The following is a 26981-nucleotide window of genomic DNA, read 5'->3' as shown; positions in this document are numbered from 1 at the left end:
CTGTTTCGGGGCGCTGTCATTGCTATCCACTTTTGTCCAATTATAATTTGTTTCGATTTATCACACGGTGTTTTTATATTGAGACAAGAACAGCGGCAAGAAGAATGATACCTGAAGCATGATTAATTAATCGAGGGACCACAGAAACGCTAATCTCTAAACAATCGAAACGCAATTTATTATATAGAATTGAGTTATTCCAAATATTTCCCAAAAATGGGTATGGTATGCTGTGGGGGTATACGGACATGAAGCAAGTTTTGGCAATGAATTCGAGATTTTTTTATATCATTTGTATCATAGCTTTAGTGTAGGAAATTGCGCATTAAAAAGTTTTTGAAATATGTAGACTTATGTACCTTAAGTATTGTGAAGTTAAGATTAAAGTAGCAAGGTGCAAAAACGGCTGTAAAATGTACATACCCTTTGCTTATTTATTTTCGTCTCTTCTAATATTTTTCACCAGATTGTCTTTTCAGTGACGTGTCTGATTGGTTTCTATTTGAAGTTTGCGTCAATATCTATCGGCAGTTCTTTGTTTAATCAAGCTACTTCGTTTAACATTCTGCGTCTCATATTTTTATCGTATACCTTGGATATAATAGATTTTAGTACCCCAAGTGTTTTGAAATCATTTCTTTAGACTCTGAATCCTAGATTCCTAAAGTAATTTTGAATCGTTTTGTTTTACATCATCATTTGAATAGATCGATGGATAGGTTGGCTGGTTATATGTACATTTTTATTAGAACTCGAAGCTTTACTTAGGTAATAACTAAAATGGACACATAAAATCATTTTTCCTTTCATGGCTTTTTGTTCCAGCATTCTTTCATCACACTTTGACTCTTCGTTTTAGTGGTATGCTGGATGCCAAAAGGTTCCGAAGCATTGTTAAATCTAAAAGGTAACTGCAAAGCTTCAATTTATTTAGGCAAATATTTAATTTCTTAGGGCAGTTGTGCTATAGCCTGCTGTCGTCTGGCTTTGGTTTCTCAGGTCCGTGTAATGACACAGCAATTTTTCATAATTATTATGTAATAGAAATTGCTTCGCTTTTGACAACCTGCGGGATTCGTCACACCCCAAATTTCGAACCCAAGCCAAGAGCCACGAACCCAGACCAGTCGCGACTTTTGAAATTATGTCACTAATTAGTTTATGCTGGCAACATTCAGGAGGTAGAACAGGCTGTTGGAAGTGGGGGAAGGGTGGAAATTGAAATACCAGAAAGCGTGCAACAGGATGAGGCTGAGGCAGGGTGAACTGTGTCGACGCCTGGCCGGCCTCGCTCTGGTCCGTCCTGCTTTTAGTCGAGCCCTGGCACTCGCCTTTTCCCTGAGGATATTGCGAAATTTGCAATTTAAGAGATTAAATTGTTGTTTGTTGTTGCTGTTTAATCTCCGTCGCAGTTAACTTTAAAAAGTCCCCATTAAAGTGGATTGAAATGGTCCGAGCGGAGACCTCTTCGGCCTGCCGCCGACTCAGACACTAAAATTTGCATAATTATAGCCCCGACTTTCAATATAGAACGCTATAAAATGCTCACTAAGTTTGATCAGAATTCAGCTCAAGTCGGCTCCGGCTGTGGTCCCCTAATGATTAGTTTGAGAATGAATGGGTGCGGCTTTGGAAACTTGTTTTTGTTCTTTCAACGAAATTCAGATGAAATGGCGCTTATAAAACCGAAGGGAAACGGAAATTAAGAGGCTGTATAGAATATTTTCAAATAGGGGGTAGCAACAGATCTCCGCCCGAAATATAACCCCACCGCCCATACAATTTTCGGTCGGATATTGTACATATTGTACAACAAAAACTATCAGATAAAAAAAATCATATTTTGCCGCTTAACAATTATGGCCAAAGGTAAAATTATACAAAAAATCCTGCTAAAATCCTAAAATATCCTACTAATTTTATTATTTTAATTTGTGAACTCTTGAGGCCACTGCTGGATATGTGTGAGTAGTGCATAGACGATTTTCATGGTGAGTAGACGAACTCCCACAAATTCTACAAAAACATGCCTGAACATAATAAATTAATAAGATCATTAATTCTCTTACGTCCTGTCCTCTTGCATAATTCTGTTGATTTACACAAAAATGGTTTTCTTTATAACTATTTTAGCAACAGCTTCTTCTTATCTTATAATTGAGAAATTGCATTTCAGCTTTCTAAATTGGGGGTGTTAGGCCCCAAAAACAATTTTTTTTTCTTTCCATTGGACATGGGCAGGAACAACTTGTATGCCACAGCTCAATTGCCCAAATCTATCGTATTTAATTCGAGAATCCAGGATCAGATCACTATATCATACCGCTATTCTGGGACAGTGAGCCCTTTATTAAATCATGCAGAACATTGTGAATGTTATTAGCATTCATTTGTAGAGAGTCATATCTACAATTTAACAATTACAGTGGAATTTCGGAAATAAGAACCACTTTGCTATAATTTCTGAAAAGGTACAATTTCTGGACACAAAACACAAGACACAAAAAGACATTAAAATTCATAGAAAAATATTTAAGTTATTTTTAAATTTTTAATTTTAGCTCTTTAATTTTAAGTTCGGCCTTCAGTCATCAAATAACACAAATTTCTACAAGCGAATAAAAACGAGAAGGAACGTGTGAGTCGCTTCTGGGGACGCTACTCTACTTATACCCGTACTCAGTCAGTATATACATTTTTGAGCTTATGATTTATGACGAATTTTAAAATAAAAAAAAATTCTACATTTTACATTTTTTTGCTACATCTGTTATCTACATCTACATCTACAATGTATATTCTACATCTAACATGTAGATTCTACATGTACCATTTATATTCTACATCTCCTCCGCTAGGGGTTGCTCGCGCACTGAACGCGGCAGAGTGTGCGAGCGAGAAGGAAAATGAGTTGCGTTGTCGTTTGCCGGATGGGGCGGGGGGAACCAACTGAAAATTAATTTCTTCATTCTGGCTATAATTATGATCCGATCTGATTCGGGAATCTGATAGATATGGTCATTCTCTACGATACTGCGTTTTTAGTTTTATCGTATCTTTCTGAAATACACTTGTAACAGTGTGATATCACATGAGTCTGGAAACAAAATTTGGTTGCTCTAGCTTTTATAGTCTCTGAGATCCAGGCGCTCATCAAGACGGACGGACGGACAGACGGACATGGCTATATCGACTCGGCTATTGATGCTGATCAAGAATATATATACTTTATGGGGTCGGAAAGGTTTCCTTCTCTGCGTTGCACACATCCACTTTTACCACAAATCTAATATACCTCTTAACTCTTTTTTGAGTACGGGTATAAAAAACCATGCAGATGACCAAATTGTACACACCACAATTAAAAAAGTCAAAACTGTAAAGGTATTAAAAAAATTATTCACTTAGAATCACAGGTTCTAATTTCAGAATCGCCAATGCAATAAAATGCCCGGTTCTAATTTCTGGACAGCTCTAATTGGTGGGGGGTTCTAATTTCCGAACTTCCACTGTATATTAAAAATTTCTGCTTAAGCTTTGCATGAAATTTACCTTATCAAGAGAACATTCAAGATAAGTGACAGATAAAAGCTGATTCTCAATTAAGAGCCAATGGGAGAGGACACGCCTTTCCATGGATTGGTAACCACCAAGGCAATTATTGATCCATTCCCAAATCAGATGCTCTCGCTTCGGAAAAGTGTGTGCTTCGATTTGCAAGTGTACCAATGATTAAAATTAGACTTCTTTTGAACAATGCCTCTAGCCACCCTTGTCCATGGTGAAGTTCGGCTACTCCCTCAATTTTTGTATTTCCCAATTTGGAAGCATGTGTCCGTGGCTCATGGTTCAACCCATATAATTGAGATAATCCTCTTATATGTGATGCCGTTTGATTTTGGTCCGGTATCTGCAGTTGTCACTGAGAAGGATTGGGCGTTAAGCTTTCCGATTTTACAGTTGTTTGTCACATGAGGGCGGAGTATCTGATTGTCCATTTATCTATTGGGTTCCATACGTAGAGAAAACGTATTCCATCATTCTGCACTAGTTAAAAAAAGAGTTTCCAATGAAGTTTGAGCTTCCGTTTAATTCTGAATTCTGTCAATCTTTTTGACTGGAGTTTTTAGCAGCAGCTTTAGTATTTGCAAACTAGTGGGAAATCATGTAAGTTTTATATATTTATATGCAGTACTCCCCGAAAAGCAATCTTGAATTTTCTTCATTGCCTCTTAGTCCTCAGAGACTATTAAAGCTAGAGCTACCAATTTTTATGTGCAGACAGTCTCCTATAATATAATATCACATTGAAACAAGCGATTTTCAAAATTGACACAGATGGAAATTTGTCAAAGATATTAGAAAACCGAAAACGCTGAATCGTAAATGGGTAAGATAACCAGATTGCAAGAGATTTGGGATAGATCGTGTCAATATTTTAGCCAGAATGATGAAAACTACATATGTCCTGCGGCTGATCTCCGCGCCACTTATCGCTCTCTATAGTGTACATAATTCTCGTTCAGTGGCGTCCCTGGAGGAGTGAGGCGGAATATAACGGAATAGAATAGCTCATAAAATTCCATATATTTCGTTTCGAACAGGTTCGAGGCTCCATCGGCTATAAAAAAACCAAAATTGAACTGATAATACCCGTCGAACATTGAAGGCGGTTTTGCTGATTAGTAAGAAACCTATAAACATTACGATAATTCTAGAGGATCCAAAAATGTACCCATATATGTTCATGCATTCTAAACAAACAGAATCAATGGTAAATAGTATCATATTTCCGGAATCTCTGCCAGCTCGGAATAAATTCGCACAGAAACCTAAAGAGAAAATGCGCAAACGAAAATAATGATTTGTTTATTTTGAGACTCTCCTTTGATGTACATGTACATACATATATGTATCTCCTCTCACTCGCAATCAATGTACATGTACTCGTATAAATAAATCGAAAGGAAGTATTCAGAGTAATTCAATAATCTGGAAGAGGGATCTCCGCAACTCGGGAGTTTATCAGCTTCTTGGGGTCGTCCGTCCGAATTTCGAGGTGAATCTGTCTCGAGAAAATTGATTTTGCATCTTTGAGTGCGTCAAATCCGCTTTCAACTGTGAAATGGGCCGGGTTTTGCCCATCGCCTGTCATCTTTCAACTTTGCCAAGGACTTCAGAGGCTGGAAGAGAGAACCCCACCCATCCCTCTATTGACGACCCAAACGACGCATTGATCCGCTCCCGGATTTCCTTTACGTGTTGCGCTTCCTCTGGCCCTGCCCTCGTCTCTCCACCTCCACGAGACATCGCATAAAAGTGGCGTGAACATAAAAAAGTTTCACGACTTGGAGTGAACTTTTGGGTAACTTTCTGTTAAGTCTACCTCCTCCAATCCCTCCCTACCAATCCGCCCGCCTTCCATCAACCTCTTCTCCTTACCTCTATCATGTTCTCGTTTCGTATAAAAAGAGATAGAGAGGGAATGTGAATGGAGAGCCTGACATTTCAGCTTTTTCGTATCTTGTCGCCCTGGAATGGTTGGAAGGACTGGAAAGGTCTGAAGGGAATTGGTATTGTGGGAAGGACTGGGCTGAATGGTGGGAATGTAATGAAATTACTGGAATAGATGAAGACATTGGAATGTCTGGAACTGGAATCATTACTAGATGAACTAGAAAGGCTTGTGGCTCGAATCCTAGCTCTAGGAATGCCTGCAAGGACTCCAATGAATGAAAACACTCAAATGGATGGAATGCCATCCAAGGAGGGGAAGGCTGAAAGTCAGCTGCCTGTTGGGCCAACTTAACAAACTAATTCATTATGGGCCTCAAAGCGGTCGGCTTGGCCTACGTTTAATTGAAACTAAAATATGTTTTGATTAATTATGAACTGTGCAACAACAGCAACAAGAGCAGCGTGCCAGCAACCTTTTCTTTCCACCACACAAACAAACCCAGCGGCTGCGTCAGCGTCAGCAGCAGCAGCGCCAACGTCAACCACATGAGGCGTTCTTCTCAAGGCTGGTGCGGTATCATGCTGGGCTCTGCTTGCGCCTCTGCCGACGTTGCCCCAACCTTTTGGCCCCAGTCACCGTCGCTGTCGTTGTTGCTGTCAGCAGCAGCAATGCACACACACCACACACACTCACACATATATAGCCATACATTCGGCCTCTTATGTATTCGCCTCTCTGCCTTGTCCCGAGTTTTGTCGAGTGTCCGCTTTGGTGTATCTTTCGCTAGCATTTGGTATCGTTTCTGTACACGCTCTGCCTTCAGCTTTGCTCTCTCTCTCTCTTTCCCTCTCTTTCCCTCTGCTTTGCTTCCCTCTCAGTAAACGCTTGCTTGCTCTCCTCTCTCGAACCCTCTCACAAACATATTTGCTTGTTTTTCGTTTCTGCTTTACTTATGTTGGCTTCATTCTGCTCGCATATGTATGGCTTCGCTGCTGCTGCTGCTGCTGTCAGTTATTTTTCTCCATTCCACACATATTCTTGCCCTCGCACAGCTCTAGGAACAACCAGTTTTATGTTTATGTACATACATAGGGTATGTACGAGGGGTTGTATGTATGTATTTACGTAGCATGTAGCGTAGCTCGTTTCGTTTGGTCGTATCTTGTATCTGGCAACGCAACCAGCCTTATTTATAATTCCAATATTATTCCATATTATCCCTTCTGCCCTTAACCCCCCGTTCGACGAACATACACTGGGAAACTGTGTGGAAACGAAAGAGACAAAGTGAGAAAACTCATTATTATGCTCTGTACAGCACAAATTCTGACTCGACTCCGACTCTCTGGCCTGTGCGAGCGTAGATAAACGCGAGGCAAAACCAACTGCTCCAGGGTTGTCGACTGCGGCAAGTAAATGCATAATATCAATTGTGTTGGAAAATCTGTGGGAAACAGAGTAAAATATTTTTAAAGAATATAAACACTAAGAAAATAATAATTTAGTAAGTAATATAATTTATGCAAAATATACAGAATAAGTAGATTTAAATTTATCTATATTGAATATCGTATAAACGCTAAATTATTATCAAAAACTCTTGTACATTAACATCGCTTCACTTACTTTTAAAACCGATAAACTCGAAGCATTTTCAATTGCCACTCGCAATCGGCGCTCTGGCAACCCTATGCCAATGCACACAGATGCATACTTTTTCACACATACTGCACACTGGCGCACATAAACATCTGCTGTTGTGCTAATAATGATGGGACCGATGATGATGATGATGACGATGCTGATACATACATGAATACATACGTATGCATATAAATACAATGCGACTGTATATGTGCTGTTCGTCTTGACATGCGCCCTGAATTCAGCCAGCGAGCGCCAGCAGCAGCAAGAACAACAACGAATCTCTGAGGTTCGGTTCGGTCATTGCTTGTGGGGATTTGCTAAGGTGGGAAGTGGTAGGAGAGCCAAGTCGGGTTGGATCGGATCCGACGCGAAAGAGAAGAGGAGAAAACGGCAGCATCGACACGGCAGAGGCAGAGGCAGCGACAGCGGCGTCAACGTCAGCGACGGCACACAAATTAAACTTAAATGCCCCCCATTCACTGGGAGGCTGCTACTGGAGTTGCTGTTGCTGCCTCTCTTGCAGATGCTGGAGCTGCTTGTTATACCCTTGCCGAGACGGTATTATGGCCTTGCCAAGAGGTTTGAAACGCAGATAACGAAGCACTTCGGACGCCAAAGGTTAAAAATGTATTATAGAGCCACGTCTGTCAGTTTTCTCATTTTGCAGAGACCTTTCATTTTTCCCCACCCTCAACACACTTGTAGTAGATCTGGCTGACCACATCCTACAACTGCCATTGAAATGATGGCTCAGTAAGGGTATCAAAAGCCTCGGCCCGCCAAAGCAAGTATTTCCCTTGTTGTTGCTTTTAGTTGCTGGGCATCTGGAAGCGAGCGGGGGGGCAACAGCAGACAACGGACAGTGGGCAGCTATAGACACGACTCTGACTTCGACGTCGTCGTCGTCTTTCCACAGTGCGGCACATTATTAGTTTCTCTTTCTCGTGCTGGAGTCTGAGCTGAGCCCGTCCGCGCTGAGTATGGCATGGACTAAGCCCGAGTCGAGGTCTGGGTCTGTCGCTTTATCGCATTTATTGCTTCATGGGGTCTCAATTAAGCTGTTAAAACCAGTTGAGGCAATCTATCGCTCGGCATTAAAGCCAATCAATAATTTACTGCTCTCTGGGCCCCCAGTCCAGTCCAGTATCATCCCAACCCATCCCGCCAGAGTGCACCAGGCAACAGGCGAACGCCCGCCGCACAGGATGAGCTCAATCAGACATTGATGACGACGGCCGACTTAAGATGGCGTCCGCCTCCGATAGCCACCAACGGTAGCAGAACGGAACGGGACTGCTGGGGATACGGCAGCGACTACAGATGGGGCCACACTTAATGATTCCGCTTAGACAGAGAGAGCAAGTGACTCGGGGATTAGTGTCCGCTCGAGTGGCTCTAATCGGCCAGAGTCTCAGAAACAGGACAATTACTGCTAGAATGTAACTGATATTCCTGATGAACCTGGGAATATAGAAATTAGCTATTATACCACGCGATAAACACAGTCAATTAGTCACTGGGAATATTCCTTTTCAGCAGTCCAAACAGAATTTAGATCCGAGTAGAACCCGGACGTAATGATGGTAATTTTACTTCTAATGAATAAAGAGAGCAATGTGGAAATTACGTACTATTCTATCCTATACGAGATTCGCTCATAATACATCTCAATATTTCCCAGAGTCCACAAAGTGCAAATTGAAATGGCAGAGTCTTTCTATCAAAACACTCATGACTTTTACGTTTTTCATTACTTCATCGACAGCGCTCTTAAGATATCTTAGCTAAAGATGACATTACAGGAATTTGAAGAAACAATATGTAAGCACAAACAGCTGTGAACATTGAAATAGTAGTGCCGCACCTCAGCACTTTCAAAACTCTTTTTGAGACTTTTCCAGTCTTTCATTAGCATTAGTCACATCTGTCACATCACAGGCAGAGCGATATCACATTTTTGAAGATATTGAAGTTATGGTGTTGCCTTCAACCATCGCCGACCATCCTCTAAAAGAGAAGTTTTTTGCTTAGAAAATCAATTTTCAGTATATTTCTTATAGATACAAGAGTGAGAATGCATAGAACTTAGTTTTCAACTCCATTATACCTCTTGCCTTTAGTTTTTAGTCAACTCTTAGGACTCCCCTCTGGACCGAGCATTGATTTCTTTTGCGCTCCAAAACTTAAAGTAACAACCATTGCCAAAAATGTCTTTCATTAAAATATTCAATAACTATTCAATACGGAATAAAACTTAACCAACTTGGTTCAATTGTCCATACCTTCAGAAACTATGTTTTGTATGAAGCTTGTCTAGAGATTCGCTTTTCGATTCATACATATATTTATGTATCATATGTATGTACCTACAACTATGGATGGCCCACTATCCATTTACTATGAATCTCAACCGATATCCCAGTACTCGTAAGTACATTCATATGGTTACATATGAAGTAGCATAAATAAATAAATATGTATATCCTGTAATTCATTGAAGATTATTCTTATAAATTTCTTTAGAAGTCATATGAGAGCAGAGATAAAGGCAAGTTCTATTATTCACCAATTAGAGATAAATTTGTTGGCAAAGAGCACAACAAGAAATTGAAATTGTTTCCTTTATAAACGTATCGTTTACTTTTAATGTCCCTTTATTAAATTACTTACATCCTCAAAGAATCATTACTCATTTGTTTTATTTAAATTATATTCTGATTCATGGTTAGATACATAAGAGCGGGTTTCACAACCTTAGGGAGGGGGTTGGGTTGAATCATGAAACCAAATTTAAACTGCTGTAATTTAGACTCTTACACGAGTGCAATCGTCTTTTAAATTACATTTCGTATTGGCAATTGTTAGCCTGGAAATGTTATTACTGAAAATGTTCAATATTCAAGATTGTCCCAATTTCTAGCTGAAGAATTTGGCAAACTAATCGGCTATATTAGATTATATCATACCAAATTTATTGAAACTTTATATCTTTGAGTCTAATTCTGCATTGGTTTTTATGTAAACACAAATCGTTCATCGACTACATTAATGTTGATTCTGCCTAAATCGTTCAGAATAATAAGACAGAACTCCAACGAATAATAACTGCACTCTTAAAAGAAAAACAAAAGCTTAGGCTGTAAATTCAAGTGGACCATTGTGCATTTTCAGACATGTTTAAAGTTGTCTGAAATAATGGAGTTATTTGTTCTCTTTAAATTGAGTGTCCCTCCCTCCCTTTGTTTGTGCTGCACTGCGTAATGCGATATTTAAGCTGTTTTGAAACGTTTTTGTCAATAACTTTTAGTTGATTTAGGAAGAACAGATGTACGTCAACATTATAGCTTTGGGAGTCTATCTTCCTCGTTGTCCGCTTGTAACTTTATACTTGCAATCAGACTTACGTGTAATCGCTGGCTCTGCAATCCACCACTTTGTGGGACCTTTCGCATGCTTTATCTGCTCTTTGCCAGGGATTTACCCATCAAAAGTTGATAGAAACAAGGTCCCCAATTAGCTCATTAGTACATCTAACAAATCCAGCCTGTACTTTCCTTTAATTTACTCGTAGGACTTGTACATCGTCTAATCATAGCCTTTACTTTGCCATTTGTGTTGTCCATTTAAAAGAAATTCTACTAAAATTCAAACTTCAGGAAAAAAGAGGCAGCGTAAGCCTCTTTTCAACAAAATTCAGATACAATATATAGATTTTTTAAGTCTAACACCAAATAATACCTTCAATAAGAATGATTGAAACTAAATAGTTTTCGGCATAGGTAGTGAAAATCTTGTATATTTCGCCAGATGCTTATGTCTGGTAATTCATTCCTTTCCTTCCTTATAAAGCATCTTCACACAAAGTAAAGCCCAAATACTCGGCTGTGGAAATCTGCAACCCACGCGAAAACATTCAGTTTTTTCGCATAGAAAGTGTGCCGCAACATCTCGTCGTGGCCTGAGAGTGGGACTCTGGGACTCTTTTGTTATCTGTTAGATCTACATTGTTACGTAATCCAACGGTACATTCGCGATCGCAGAAACGGAAACGGAGCTGCTGCTGTTGCTCTAGTTGGGGCACTGCTTGCGCACTGATTGGAGAGAGCTTTTGTTGCTGGGACTCGACTCGGACTCGGACTCGAGTGGTGCCTGCCTGCCTGCCTGCTGATTGCTGCCGATATTCCAATTTGGGGCCTAGACTGTGCGAGCAAGAGAGGCGGAAAGGGGAGGCCCTGTGCTGTACTGCACTGTACGCCTACGTGCAAATATGCAATTTTCCGTCTACGGAAATTGCCGTAACATGAGTGCGCTGCAAATGTGGCCAGTGGGTAAGGTAATACTCTTATGTACACAACCATTTTACAAAGTGTTTACACATAGGATTTCGACCATACACACATACTGTTTGCATATGGATCAGAAGTTGAAGAGTCATAAAATGGAAAGAGTGCGATTGAAAGGGAAAAAAAGTACATAACAGACGGCCGTACGAAAAGCAGTCTCAAAGATTGCTCAAAGCAGTAGATACATAGATATTGCTGTACATGGCCAAATAGTATCTCCAGAGCAGCTCTGTACATGAAAACTCCGAGTCGACGAACAAAGAAACAGCAGGCAAAGCAAAAGACACAAAAGGCAACAGCAAACGCAGCAAAAGCAAAGCCAACGCCGCAGTCAGCGTCGCAGCAGCGAAGCGACCCAAAATGCGATTCAGATACGAGCGAAACGAGAAAGAGAACGGTTCGAAGCGGACGAAACAAAGAAAGGAAACGAAACGAAACGAATAAAACGCCCCATGAGAGAGACCAACGCGGAGTGAGTAGAGAGCTGAGAAAAAAGAAAGAGAACGAAGCAGAAGGAAACAGCCGTCCAGTGAGAGGCCTGAGCGAGTGAGATAGCTGCTTAGTGCACGCAGTTAGTTGGCTGTCTACCTGCGTTAGGGAGCGCGCGCGTGTGTGTGTGTGTGAGTGAGTACATAGTCGGCAGAGAGTTGCGGCAGAGCAGAGGCATAGCAGCGAGCGGCAGAAACAGCGTGGTCTCAGTCCGCAGACGAACGGGAAAATTTGAAACGAATGGACGTGTGATGCGGACGCTCCACATTTTCGCTATCTGAATGTGTTCCGAGATATTTACTGTAACCAGTGCACAAGTGTTAAACGGTTAAAGTGCTCTATAAAACTAAAAAAAAAATAATTCAAAATAAATAATTAAAAAAAGGAATAATTATTTTGTCAAATGCAACAGCAACTATCGGTTGCATGCTCGAAATTTCCTTTGTGTCTCGTTCTTGTGTGACAAATGCCGCAGCAACAGCGGCAGCAGCATTCGGCCTTATATACCCCGTCTATGTAAACGAAACGACTCGGTTCAGTCTGGTTCGTGTGCGTGTGTTTGTGCGCGCTTGAAAACATAGAGCAAAGCGGAATACACAATAAAGGTGCTGTCGAAAGCAACGCGCCGATGAGCGCAAAAGTGTGAGTGTGTTGTGTGTGTAGTGTAGTGTTTGTGGAGTAACGCAAGAAGAGAAGTAAAAGAAATGAAACAACGCTGTGTTAAAGCTGAGTGTTAGCATACACTGTGGATTACTTATATTTATATATACCCTGCAATTGGATACAGTACCTCGTACCCCCCACACATCACTATGCCAATTAACTGGCTGGATTAGCAGCATACAACCAACCAAAAGGTGAATATAGCTAACGAAACGAGCCGTTGCTCAACACTGCTCAGACACAGCTGTTGCGTGCTCTCCCCACCCACCCACAGTTTTGGGCCCCTTATCTGGCGACACACGTTGACAGCGCAAGCAACAAAAACAACTTGCCCCAAAGTGAGAATTTCGATTGGGCACAATTGAAAGTCTCCCCAAGCCGCATTCGAACGTGTGCGTTTGTGTGTGCATGGTTGTGTGTTCCAACCTCTGATTATCTGGCATTCTGTTTTGCTGCCTGCTTCTTCTTTTTACTGAATGAAAGCGGTCGTCGGTCGTCGGTAGGCGCTTGCAAGAGTACGCGACTGTGTGTGTGTGTGTGTTGTGAGTGTGTGAAAGAGGAGATAAAGCCGCAGTCTCGGCTTTCGGAGTCCTCTGCATTCTCCGAATTGCGTTCGCTGTCGTCCGTCGCCGTCACCGTGCATTGTCACAGTCTGCGCTCTACCTCCCTCCCGGCTCTTCGCAGGCACCACAGCTCTTACCATTCCATCCCTTTGCCTTTCCTTTGCGTCCTTTCCACTCTCCTGCACGCACACACACACACACACTTAGAAATGAGAAATTCCGCTGCTTTTTATTATCCTTTTCATGTTGGTACTCACATTTTTTTTGCGCGCGCGTTTCTTCTCCCCTCCAGCAGCCAAGCCGCCTGTATATATTGTGGGAATGGGAACAGAATACGGGAATGGAGGAAGGAAGGGTTAAAATCTTGTGTCGGCAGCCTCTTAAATTTTGCTGTAAAAAGGATTTAAAGAGGCTTCTCCCGGACACAAGGCCCTCCTCTGCACTGCGCTTCCTTATTCTCATTCATATTCCATTTCCATTTTCATTCCCATTCCCCATTCCAATTTCCCATTCGGTATGATTTTCGCATTCGGTTCGTTGACTGAAAAAGTTTTTGGGAAAAGTTTTTCGTGTTTGTACCTTGACTTTTTAACGGGGCGTTGATGCAAAAACAGCTTGAAATTGTTTGGAATACATTTTCCATGTACTTGCCACTGCCACTCCGGGTGTCTGGGCAGCCCTTCACTCCCACCACTCTTCACCCCTTTCGGGAGTGGAAGTGGGAGTGCGAGAGAGTCAGAGTCGGAGTCTGTGCGCTCAATGCTCCCCCGAGTGCTGTGGATTTCAATATTTGCAAACATTCCCATGGCAACGGCAACACTGCTGTGCCGGGGCCAAAACAACAGCAACAACAGAAACATCCATTATCGGAGGCCCCGCATCCATCGACTGATTGCATATAATGGCTCACATATTGTTTAATGTCAGCAGTGGAACAGGCATGCCACCCACCTCCTCTACTGCGCTCACTCCTGCCACAAAGTTACTCCTCTGCCTGTACCTTCAAAGTCCATCCCCAGCTTGTGTGCCCTGCCTCGAGGTCCTTCCTCTATTGCCTGTTTGCCACTGGCGCTGTGGCCATGTGGCCATTGTTTTGGCTTTAAATGTGGCAGAAATTGCGCTCTGGAAGTCTGTTTTTGGATCTGTTTTGTGCGGGGCACTAAAGATAACAGAATGCCTAGGTATCGCTTTTCATTCTTCGATCAGCAGTTTGATTCACCACAGTAGGCTCTCCGATTCCCAGATATTCTGATTAACAGCAGTTTCTGAGTTCCAATGACAAGGAAAACAGCAAACAGAAAACGAAATCCGATCGTCGAGAGGTTCTGAAGGTTTCAAGAGCTGCTTCCCCAGAGCAGTAATATTGAATTCTATCTAGCGGAGCTTAAAGCTCTTGCCTAAGCTTCATTCTGGATTTGTTTATAATCTGCATGGATGCTACTCCGCTCAACCAATTTCCATTTCGCATTTAATTTCAACTTCTGCTTTGTCTATTTTCCAGATTGACGCTTGTGCAACACACAAGCGAATTCGAGCAACGAGTATTATGATTATGATGACGCCAGAGTCGAAAGCGGCAACAACAACTGCAACTTCGACTGCAACTGCAACTGCAAATACAGATACAAATACAACAATGGCAAACACACAAAAGCCAGCGGCAGCGTCGCAGCTCTCCGCAGTGGCAGCAGCGAAAGCAGCAGCCAAAAGCAGCGCTGTCAGCAATAGCAGCAAAAAGCTGGCTTTGTCTCTGAAAGCGCCAACAACAACAACAGCCACTACGGCCAGTGCCAGTGCCACTGCCACAAATGTGACGTCGACAAGTGCTGATAAAATGCAAATGCAGCAACGCCAGCAGCAGCAGCAACAGCAACAGCAACTTTTTGCTGCCAGCAGCATTAAAGTAAAAAGTGAAAACACATTAGCAGCAGCAGCAACAGCAACAGCAACAGTTGCAACACCAATAACAGAAACAACAGCAGCAGTAAAAAACATGTTAGAAAAGAGCATCAAGAAGGAATCAACGCCACCGGCAACAACTCCTAATGTCGAATCAGTCGAGGCACCCGCCTCCTCCTCCGCCTCATGCTGCTCATCGTCGGCGTGGTCCACGACAACAGCCACGTCAGAGGATGCCAGCAGCAATGGTGGCGCCTCCGCTGATGAGGAGGCAGCAGATACTTCCGATTTGGCAGCACCAGGAACAGCACTGGGAACAGCAACAACGCCACGACCAGTGCTGCTAACTGCCGTTAATCCGCACATCATCTGTCACCTGTGCCAGGGCTACCTGATCAATGCCACGACAATTGTCGAGTGTCTGCACTCCTGTAAGTATCCCCCACTGTCTCTCATCTTAGTCGTGTTGCATCTCCTAATCGCTATGCCTTGATTAGAATGAGTATCTCTATTCCCATTCCCCTCTCACATCTCCCACTGGCACTGGGACTGCCCCTCCCCCAGGCACTGCCTCCTGTGTCTGTCTAGAAGCTCGCCAAAATTGCCTCGGCGCGATGAGTTATGTCTGCCTTTGGGTTGGCCAAAAAGGGTGGTGAACGCGGGCTGGTGGGGGGCAGGGTGTCGTGCCACAGACGACACGCAGATGTTGTCGGGCGATAAGTTTGTGGGCCCATTAATGGCTCGAGTCATGCAAGGAGGGAAACGGGGAGTAGGGCTAAGTACTTGACTCTTGATTGGGAAACCGTTGCAGGCAGCTGTGTGGATATTGGATGAGGAGAGAGGAGTATCCTGTTTAAGCATGGTTTAAATATGCCTTCGAAACCGCGAATAAGCCAAGAATAAAAATAAATACAAATTAAAAGAATATTTAACTGATTTTAGTCATACTTTAAGAGTTTTTTATAAAACGTTTTAGGTTGCGTTGGGGCACAATTCTTGATTAGAATTATGTAGATCCATATTGAAGATGGCCCATTTCTTATACTGTCCAACGAGTTTTATTTTCTGAGACTGAGACTTATAAATTACAGAAATCACCCAATAATACACGACATTAGCATTCCCGGGATGAAATAAACCCAATAAAACTAAAGAATATAACAATATATCACACACTCTCCCTCACTCTCTTTCTCTTTCTTTGCCATTAAATGTTGGCTCCCTTTTTGCGGCGTAAGGTTAATTTCGCAACTCCTCCCCTTTTACCCTGCATCCTCAGCCTCAGCCTCTGCCCTGCCCTCCCCTTTTTGATGTTCGTAAATCTAGGAAACCAATGTGTTGATAATGGACAGACACACTGGCCGTGGATACATTTGGTCAGGCTCATTTAAATCTGTTGGTCAGTCTGCCAGAGATGCCCGACGATGGCAGGGGTGGTGGGGGGTAGATGGGAGACTGAAACGAAATGGAGCAGCCAACCAGAGAGACAGACAGACAGATATATAGAGCACCCGGGAGTCCCATCTAACTGTCAAATGCGCCAGACTGGACTGGGTTCGGCCCAGAGGCAAACCTGGACTCTGGACTGTGTGCTGTGTACTGTGGACCGTGTGTGGCTGGCGGCAGCAACAGCTGCCGTCGTCATCGTGTGGAAGAAAATTTTGTTTGCTGCACTCTCACAGTCGCTGTGGCAACAGCAGCAGCAACAGCAGCAGCAGCATCTCTCACTCGAGGCCATTTGGTGGGCAGCAACATTTTTTTTTTGTTTCCTGCCACCCCACTACAGACAGACTGTTGCGAATTTTTCCTTCATTTTTTTTGGTTCCCCCCTGTATTACATTTTCGGCATTGGACCAAAACTGACGGACAAGCGTAACAAGCCAAAGAAAGAGAGACTGGGACGAAAAGAGAGAGTCAGCTTGAAATGACTTGGATTCTGCGAGACCCCCAGTCTATCAGGTCTCTGGTTCTCTGGTTCCTGGGTGACAGTTGTAGCGTGCAGGACCCTGGCCTGGCCTGGCCTGGCCCTGGCATTGACATTAAAGTCAAAACAACTTTTTTGCAGTAATTTTTTTCTTGGCTCGTTTCCCTGAAACGTTTCTCCTCTGTCTCTGCCTCTGCCTCTGCCTCTGTTTTTCCCCAGTTTCAACTCTGTTCTGTGTATTTGCCTGCTTTTACTTTTGGCTACGTGGGTGTGGGTGTGGGTGTGGGTGGGGGTGGGTGCCTGTGCCTTGATTGCGTTTCCTTTGCCCAGAAGGTGGAGCTTGGGTTTGCTCGGAATATTCCAAGCGGAGCAGCAGAGATGTTTTTACATAAATTTGAATCGTTTCAATTTGGGAGGGAAGTGGGTAGGGGAAGCAGAAATCTGTACAATTTATTTATGCCGATTCGCAGTTGCCATCCTAATTTGCCTCTTTGTATTGCACTATTGTACGGAGTAGCTTTCGGATATCAATGGGAATTTGAAAGCCCTACTAATGTACTTTTCTCTCTCTCTCTCTCTTTCTGTTTTGCAGTCTGCCACAGTTGCCTCATTAATCACCTGCGCAAGGAGCGCTTCTGTCCACGGTGCGAGATGGTCATCAACAGCGCCAAGCCGAACATCAAGTGAGTAGAATCCTCAGCGTGGCTGGATAGAGTCGTTCGTCGTGTTGTCTGTCTTTGACAACAGCGATTAGATGATAGATACAATAATGGAATGGAAAGGTGAAGCAGCCCTGGGGATGGGGAAATACTTGAAGATGCGATTTGTTGTCTGCCACTTGACACGGGAATGGGAATGGGAATGGGCATGGCCATGGGCATGGGAATGTAAAAGGAAGCTCAGGCAATGGAAAAACTCTTTGAAAGGAGATACTTATCTCTACCTTAAGGAGTTGTGCATACATCTTCCACCTAGCCCCGACTGGTGCTCCTCTGAAGCTTTGTGGAAATATATGTATGCATACATGGGTGTTTTTTTGCAATTCAGTTAATAGAATTGTAAGCAAGAGTGTATCCAATATCCAGTATTAACGTAGGAGGCGGCGTGATCTTTGTTTCCAGTTTTCCCCATTGGTTCCGTTCAGTTAGCCTCACTGATTAGCTTTGACTGCTGCCAAAGTACTTGCACACATTGTCACCAGGGACGAACCTGCCTACGAGTGTAAGTGTAAGTGTCAGGGGAGGGTGAAAGCTAAGGGAACGCTCGCTCCCTCTCCCTTCTGTAGCTTATAACATTTCCGTTTTAGTTCACTTAGAGATTGATTTTCCCCGGGGAAAACCACTGCCGCCAGTGGCAGGATTGTGGAATCGGAGTAGTATGTAGTTTCTTTATAAAACTGCTGCTTCGAACCGCACAACTTTCCGTATCGTTTGGGGAGGTAATTGTGGTTGAGAGGCGGTGCGGGCGGTGCGGTGCGGTGCCCAGGCGGAAAGTTTATCAAAAACCTTTGGCCCCAAAGTGGGGCATAAACTGAGACACAAGACACTTTTCGGGATCCCGATCCCCCACCACGTGCTGGTGGTGGTGGCGGATCCACCTTTGTTCGTGGAAACTTTTGGCTGTGGTTAACTTTATTTGACGGGCCATGGGCTGGCCTTTGCTTTGCTGTGGGAGGGAGGGGGACTGTCGTCCCTAACTGAACGTGAACCATCTTGTCTGGCACGTTTCAATTCATTTCATTCCATTTCGTTTCGTTTCGTTTTGGGTGGATAGATGGAATGGGATTGGGATTGGGATGGGGGACGGGACTCGGGAATGTGGCTGCGTAATGAAAAACACGTTTCGTGTAGAAAGGCAGGCCAGGCAGGCGGGGAGATGTGGCAGAATCTATTTAAGCTGCAGCAACTTTAATGGGAAGCTCTGTACAGTAAACCACCCGCTGGTGGCACGCCCACGCTCCCCCCCCCAATCCAACCAATGCTCGCCGCCTGCGCCTGCCTCCAGCGTCGCACGTTGTAATCTCTCCCGTTGCACACACACACACACACACACACACCTCGCACAAAAGATAATGAATACAAATTCAAAGAGAGGCGGCGATATTGTGGGGGCAGACTAAATGAAGAACAGGTGAATGGATGAACCTTTTCGTTGGGTCTGACTCCGAGTCTCTGGCCAAATGGTGTGAAGTGCCTCCCCGGTTAGGGGAGGGGGAGAGCCGTGGAGGAGTGGTAGTGGTAGTGGAGGTGGAGATTGACTGCAAACAAGTGTCTTTTGTGCCTGGCCCATGGATGCCGCTGGCTGGCTGGCTGGCTGGCTGGCTGACTCTGCTTTCCATGAATTTTTAGTGGCCCTAGTCATAGTGGTAGAAGTAGTCGTGTAGCATTCAACCAGTCTCAAGTCTCCAATTAAATTTATTGCGAAAGTTTATTGTTTAACCCAAAAAAGGGGCACAGGAAGGGGAAACGGAAAAGGAAAAAAGAAACAGCAGCAGCAGTGAAACACACAAAAGAAAAGTCAGTTTCACTCGAATTCAGTTTGTCTTTGAAAAGATAAACAAAAATAAAATAAAATAAAGCTCGCTTTTTGCTGAAAAAACAAATAAAGCTCGCACTGGGTATTGGGTGAAGGCACGGGGAGGCAGGCACAACAGATACGGTCAAAATAATAGTAAAGCTGACAAATTTTAGACGATACTTGGCTTGGGTTCCATAGATCTAATAGTAGAGGATGAGTAAACTAGCTTTTCGCAGAGCTTTGGAGAGCTTTTCAGGATCGTTACGGGATCATTGGACAAGTTTTGGAAAGCTATGTAAACGGAAGCTGCAGCCATTCATAGCGAGCATTTCTTTAGGATTTTCTGCATATATTTCCATAATATTGGATTGAAAATATTACTTCTATATAGTATCAAGACTATACTTTTCCCCTCTGCTGTGGTTTTGCCGCACATATTTTTCGTCATGCCGGCCATGTTTTCATAGCTGTCTCTGCCGACGTCTTACCTTTAAGCAGTGGAGCGGAGAGGAGAGGAGAGACAATGCCGACAGAATCATCTGATATAAACTGCCAAAACGGGCAAGAAAAGAAGTAAAGAAAGAAAGAAAAATAAACGGAGAGGAGAACTTCCAGCAGAAGAAACAGAAACAGCAACAACACAACAACAACAACTACAACTGGCGGTAAGGCGACACGCATTTCCAAGAAAACAAATCGAAATACGGCAAAGATAATTAACGGGCGGGTCTTGCGCTCAGTTTTCGCCGACGGCAAACGACAACGACAATGACGTCGACGCAGACGCTGACGTAGTGAACGATGATGGGGTAGGGGGGAACAGGGGACAGGACAGCAGCTGAAAAACAACAACTGCTGAAAGCGTAGTAGGGCAGCGGTAGGGCAGAGGAAGTGAGAGGGTGAGCGAGAGAGGGAGAGGAAGCGCGAAGAGTTGCGGCTTCTGTTTTTTTTTTTTGTTGTTCTTGCCGTGCATTGGTATTCTTTTTGTGAGAGCGATTACCGAACGAAGCTAAAAAAGAGAGAGTGGGCATGAGTGGGAGCGATACGAGAAGCAGAGTGTGGGGGGAGAGAGTAAATAAAAGTTGAAAGAGCTCAAACTTTAGTTCGAGTTGAAGAAGTTGCCTGACAGTGGGTGGGTGGTATTGGGATGATTGAGTGTTATACAACAACAACAACAAAAAACAGAAAAGAAGAAGTTAAGTTTACCCTGGTATGGGGAGGGGGAGGCCGGTAAAGTTATGGCATCTCTAATTTGTTTGATCATTCACTGATGCGCCACATCGCTGACTTGAATCCAATCCAATTGCTGAGGTTAATAAATACTGATAGATTGATCGGAGAGATATCACATCTCCCCCCCCTCCAGGCTACCAAAAAGAGATATGTTAATGAGAGAGTAGTCTGGCATGCCTTATCCCTCTACTGCGCCTGCCTGTCCCTCTTTATCATCTTCGCCGTAGCTCACCTTTCCCTTCCTCCCTCCCTCCCGTGTCATCTACTCATTCCCTTTTTCATCTTTCTATTCCATTCAAGACCTTTTTTTGGGTCTCTCCACGCTCCTTCTGTCTTTTTGTTTGTGTGTGTGTGTGTGTGTGTGTGCGTGGAATGATTGAAGTGAGCGCCTGCATGGATGGGCCGGAGAGGAGAGCAAGCAAAGATGTTTGAAAGGCGACTTAATGCGAGAGTAGAGTTCCGTTCGTGTGTTCCACCACCACCGCCGCACCGACGAACCACCACCACCACCACACCACACCACACCACATCGCTCTATCACCATCGTCACCCGGGAGCAGCAAGCAGCAAGCAGCACATGCCAAGGAGCAATAGCTGTTGTAGTTTCCTTATTTATCCCACTTCCCCTGCCCCTGCCCCTTTGGCTGCGCTGCTGCCTCTCCTTGTTTAGCGTTTTTGTTGCGTGCCATTGAAGCAATAGAAAATTGCATCTGCCGCCTAATTTGTACGGGCGCTTCTTGTCCTGTCTCTCTCTCTCTCTCGCTCTTCCTCTCTGTTCCTTTCTTTGTGTGTGCTCTCATTTCCGCGCCAAGGAAGTGCCTCTGTTTCGACTTCTTCGACTTTGGCTTCTGCCCCTGTCCCTGTCCCTGCTCCTGTCCCTTCTCCTGCTACTGCTCCTCTTCCTTTGTGCTACAGTCCTTTCCATTCGAATGAGCACGCACCAGGATGAACCGAACCGAACCGAGTTGTAACCGTTCTCTTCTTAATCCCTATTATTTGCAGATCGGACACCACACTCCAGGCGATCGTCTACAAGCTCGTGCCGGGCCTGTACGAGCGGGAGCTGATGCGGAAGCGGGCCTTCTACAAGGATCGGCCGCAGGAGGCAGCTCTGGCCACGCCCGAGCAGCGGGGCGATGATACGGAGCACTTGATATTCGGCCCCACGGATAACATGTCTCTGTCCCTGGAATACGCCGAGTTGGGGTAGGTTTCATCAGCCCCCATTGTGCCTATATATATAGCGCCAGATCCATACCCCTGATCATTGACTAATCCATGGTTTCTTTCCCTCTATTTGAATCCTTTCCCCCCACAGCGAGCTGAGCACCGAGTCCGAGGTGGAGTTTCTGCGACCGACGTACCTCCAGTGTCCGGCCATGTGCCGGGTGAGCCACCTGAAGAAGTTCGTCTACGACAAGTTCGACATCGATGTGCAGCGCTTCAGCATCGACATCATGTACAAGGTGAAGACGATCGTCCTGCTGGACTACTACACCCTCATGGACATTGCGTACATCTACACGTGGAAGCGGGACGCGCCCATGCGCTTCTACTTCAGGGTGTACGAGTCGACGCAGCGGCGGGTGAAGCCCCCGCCACGTCGCATGCTCCCAGCGCCCCTGAAGGTGGTGAAGCAGGAGCAGGAGCCGGCGCCAGAAGCGGCCAAGGTGGAGCAAACGCCGCCGCCTGCAGCAGCATCTCCGCCCGCCAGCATTAAGCAGGAGCAGCAGGAGGAGGTCCGTGTGCCCAGTGAGCAGCCCCTCAAGCTGATCATCAACCGGAATATGCTGGAGAAGCGCGAGAAGAGCCACTCGCCGCAGTCCTACAGGTCGAGCGCCAAGAGCGCCAATCACCACACGCCCACCACTCCGTCCTCCTCCTGTCCATCGCCCAGTGGGGAGCTCAACATCAAGCTGAAGATCGATCTGTCCAAGCACAACAGCGTGACCATCATCAACATGTCCGATCCGGACCGCAAGGAGATCGTCAAGCCGCTGAAGCCCGAGAAGGAGTCGCGCTCCAAGAACCGGAGCAAGGACAAGGACAAGGACAAGGACGGCAGTCCGAAATCCTCGAGCAGCAGCAGCAGCAGCAGCGATCGGAAGCGAAAGAGTCCCAGTCCGCTGACGGTGCCTCCGCTGACTATTCGCACGGAGCGCATCCTCAGCCCCAGCGGTGTGAGCACCCTGAGTCCCCGCTGCGTGGCGAGCACCGTCTGCCACGAGGATCCCAAGTCGGAGTTCCTCAAGTCCTTCGCCCTCACCCCCATCAAGGTGAAGATCGAGTCCCCGGAGAGATCACCCAGCAGCAGCGGCAGCAGCCACAGAGCTCTCACCCCTCCGAAAACTTCTGCTTCTGGCGCTGGAGCTGCGTCCCACTCGCATCACAGCGGAAGGTCCAAGGCCAGCCTGGAGGACAGGGAGCTGATGAGGCCGCCCGCCGGAATGGCACCCAAGTCGATCGCCTCCTCAAAGCGCAAGAGCAAGGAGCCCGTCAAGGCCGTCTACAAGAAGCCAAAGCTCTCACCGCCCCTGCCCCGCGAAGACTTCAAGATTCGCCTGCCCGCCAGCAACTCGCATTCGCAGCCGCAGCCGCCGCCATCTCCGTCCACGCCGCCACCTTTTGTCGGCAGCTTGGAGAAGCTCATGCCGCCACCGCCAAAGCCTCCGATGCTGGCCCCACGCAAGCCCCAGCACGCGGCACAATTCACTCCGTCCTCGCCCCTGCATCCGGGCATGCAGATGGCGGCTCCAGGCAACCGCACGCCCATCGCCAAGCGCTACCACCCCATTCTGCCGAAGGCGGCGCGACCCAATCCGTTCGCCAACATTCCCAACGAGGTCAACCGTCTGCTGAAGGACGCCGGCACCGAGATCAAGTCGATTGGAGGCAACACAAGCGCCTCCTCCTCCGCCAAGTCGCATGTGTACGGGCCCAAGGCTGACAGCAAGATGGGACCACCGCCGCCACCGGCAGGCGCTGCAGCTCCCCACGCTGGACGCCACACGAGCGGAGGGCACGCCAAGGCGGGAAGCAACAATCAACCGCAATCCCATCCGGCCCCCAGCTCCAACGGTGGCCAGAACAAGGCGGCCAACAACTACCTCAATTTGGCCCTGTTCAATGCCAGCAAGTCCAAGGGCCGGGAGGCGCCACCCGGCTGCCGCACGCCCATGTACACGCCCAACTCGCCCATCTACTCGCCCAGCTCGCCGCAGTACGTGCCCAACTACAACATCCCCACGATGCCCACCTACAAGTACACGCCCAAGCCGAGCCAGGCCACCGCCGGGGGCTACCTGCAGAGCATGCTCAGCGGCAGCGGCAGCGGGGGATCGATGGGGTCGGGGTCGCTGTTCCCCTCGCCGCCCACCAAGGCCGACCAGAACACCAATCCGGCGGGAGCAGCTCCGTCCGTAAATGCCTTCCAGCGTGGCGCCAGTCCCAACAACGAGGACGCGCCCGAGAAGCAACAGGTGAAGGTCAAGTCGCTGCTGAACTCGTGCAACATCAACATCCCCTCCTCGCTGTCGATCACCATCTCCAGGGACAACGGCGACTCCTCGTCGGCCAGCAACGGGTCGCATCCGAAGCACAAGAGTCCCGTCAACAACTACATCGAGATCGTAAAGCTGCCCGACCAGCCGCAGGACCAGGGACAGAAATCCAGCGCCGCCGCCGGTGCCACGGAAGCCCAGAAGCGTCAGTCGTCGCCAGCACCTGCTCCCGGACGCACTCCGCCCCCAGTCCAGGCTCCTGCTCCAGCTGCCGCATCCATGCGTCTGCCACAGCCACCGCCCTCCAAGGCCATTCCCTCCCCGCAGCACCTGATGTCGCGTATGACGCCGCCACAGCTGCCGCAAACAGCCCCGCCCTCATCTTCGCCCACCGCTCCCAGAGGGATCACACCGCCCAAGATATCGCCCCCGACCAGCGCCAAAGGCGCGCCCCTGAAGACCGTGCTGACGCCCTCGCAGGCGGACACCAAGAAGACGCCCAGTCCGGAGAAGCGCAATGCCGCCCAGATGGGCAGCCACTCGCCCACCGCCAGCGAGAACAAGTCACCAAAGTCGGCAGGCCAGTCGGCACCAGGCTCTGCCACTCCCAACGGAGATCCGGCGGCCAAGAAGTTCCGGCCCATTCTGCCACGCCAGAACGCCCAGATCCCAGACATGGCCGCCAAGCTGCCCAGCCTGGCGCCCGCCTTCAACTTCAGCCAGCCCCAGAGCCAGGTGCAGACCGTCGCCAAGAAGGTGCCCACCAGCAAGAAGTCGCCCAACGGAGGAGCAGCTGTCTTCCTGCCGCCCCCGCCGAAGCTTCCCAACGGCAGTCGGCCAGCGCAGAAGCCAAGCCCGCCGCTGAAGAGCCAGCAGATGGGTGGCAAGAAGCCGACCAAGAACCCCACACCGCCGCCTTCATCGTCTACCGGCTTGGGGGGCGGTATCCAAGGGAATCTGGGCAAGCTGATGTCCCATCCTGGTCTGCCGGGGTTGAACGCTCCGCTGAGCATCGCCTCCAGTGCGGCGGCCGCTGCCGGTCAAATGGATCTGAACAACTTCATCAAGGAGAACCTGATCCGGGCTCAGGTGGCCCAGGCCGCACAAGCCGCCCAGGCTGCCCAGGCCCAAGCGGCCGTCAATCAGTCGAGTCTGCTGTACAACTTTGCCCAGATCGGGCACATGTCTCCGGCGATGTACAACTACCAGCAGGCGTACGTCTTGGAGCAGATCACGCGGATGCAGCGGGCGGGCAACGAGGTGTTCCACGACTACCTCCAGAAGCTGAAGAGTGCGGCCAATGGCCAGCAAGGCGATGTGGACCACAAGACGATCATGCCCATGCTGCCAACCGTCACCCTGCCCAGCCCCTCCTCCGCAACGGCGGCAGCCAGCCCCAAGAGCTCGGCCCTGCTTAACGGAAAGCTGACGGCAGCAGCCACGGGAGCGCCATCCAGCCACACGCCATCATCGCTGGCCAAGGGCGGCAGTGGGGCTAGTCCACGACAGCAGACAACGGCCAACACGGCCGCACCCCACGCGGCTGCCACCAAGAGCAAGTGAACAGCAGCCACCCGTCCATACCCGTTCCCATTGAGGCGGAAGCTGAAGGGAGTCCGAGTCTGCATCCGGAGCGAGGTGTGAGATGGCCATGATTAAAGGAGAGGCAACATCAGAAGCACCAACGCCAGCAGCAGCAGCTCCTGGACAGCTCTAATTAATATTTAAAGACTTTGTTTTTAGTTGTACCCGTAGACGACCCGCGTCACCCCGTTCGCGAGTCAGAACCCGAACCAGAACCAATTCCTCGCCCTAATTATTGTTAGAAGCAACCACCACGCCACCCCAGAAAGGGGTAGGTAGTAGCTCATGCCGCGCGGCCTCCAGCCGAGCGTTACGCATCCATCCGCGGAGTGTAAACTTCCCCTAGGCTATAGACCGTAGACCTATGTAAATATTGATCATTTTATCATCTATCAGATGTATACAGAAAGAAAATAAAGACAGCGATTCAGAATCGATTTATGCATATACGATAATCATAGAAATAAATAATTAAGTGCTGCGGCAAAGTTGAGCTAATCCTAAGTGTAAATACCATCCATTAAATACGATTTTATATGTATAATCTTTTTTACCCAAAAACTAAGCGGAAAAATAAAAATCTAATTTATACCAAAACAAAAAAAAAACAAATACATAAAATCAACGTGAATTTTCTTGCTGTTCGTCCACATCTAAAAGGGAACGGAACACACTGACACACACAGAGGCACTGTGGCACAGTGGCACGGACAATGGAATCGACCAATCCCTATGCTAATCAACTGCTCAAGGTCAGAGGTCGACCTTCCCCGATGACCGACCGCTGAGTTTCGAGCATTTCTAATCTGCCAATTCCGTCGCACCGTTTCCCTGCCAGAGAATAAATGTCAAAGAGTCTTTAAAATGAAAAATGCTCAGCAACGAACAACTCGGCCCAGACCAGACCCAGACCCATACCCATACCCATACCCAGACGGTTCTTTCGACCATCCAACCGACCCTTGGAGTGAGACAAAGAAATAAAAGATTATATTGGGTTTCTCACTGATACGGATGCGGCGGACACGACACGACGGCCACTACGGGATTGCAGCATCAGCCATCGCATCGCATCGCATCGCCCGTCTGTCCGTCCGTTTGTCCGTTTGTCCAACTTTTGGGCATTTTCTTTTCGCTTCGAAACATTCAATAAAAACGATT

General features: G+C 46.8%; 1 protein-coding gene across 3 annotated transcripts; it reads left to right on the top strand.

Moving 5' to 3' along the window:
* Positions 1 to 11817: 11817 nt before the first annotated feature.
* On the top strand, positions 11818 to 26415 carry LOC111078360 (polycomb group protein Psc). Of its 3 annotated transcripts, none has more exons than XM_022372996.2 (5): positions 11818 to 12794; positions 14665 to 15493; positions 17579 to 17669; positions 21739 to 21942; positions 22055 to 26415. In XM_022372996.2, exons 2-5 carry the CDS (start codon positions 14710 to 14712, stop codon positions 25797 to 25799), a joined length of 4824 nt encoding a protein of 1607 aa, XP_022228688.2. In that variant the 5' UTR covers positions 11818 to 12794; positions 14665 to 14709; the 3' UTR covers positions 25800 to 26415. The 3 variants fall into 3 exon arrangements, with proteins under 3 accessions (XP_022228688.2, XP_022228689.2, XP_022228690.2); XM_022372997.2 differs by lacking the exon at positions 11818 to 12794 and adding an exon at positions 14461 to 14520; XM_022372998.2 differs by lacking the exon at positions 11818 to 12794 and adding an exon at positions 14466 to 14485.
* The last annotated feature ends 566 nt before the right edge of the window (positions 26416 to 26981 follow it).

The sequence above is a fragment of the Drosophila obscura genome, unplaced genomic scaffold (assembly GCF_018151105.1).
Source record: "Drosophila obscura isolate BZ-5 IFL unplaced genomic scaffold, ASM1815110v1 contig_25, whole genome shotgun sequence".
NCBI classification, from domain to species: Eukaryota; Metazoa; Arthropoda; class Insecta; order Diptera; family Drosophilidae; genus Drosophila; species Drosophila obscura.
Note: the sequence above shows the minus strand (reverse complement) of the source record. Positions and strands in the feature narration are given on the sequence as shown.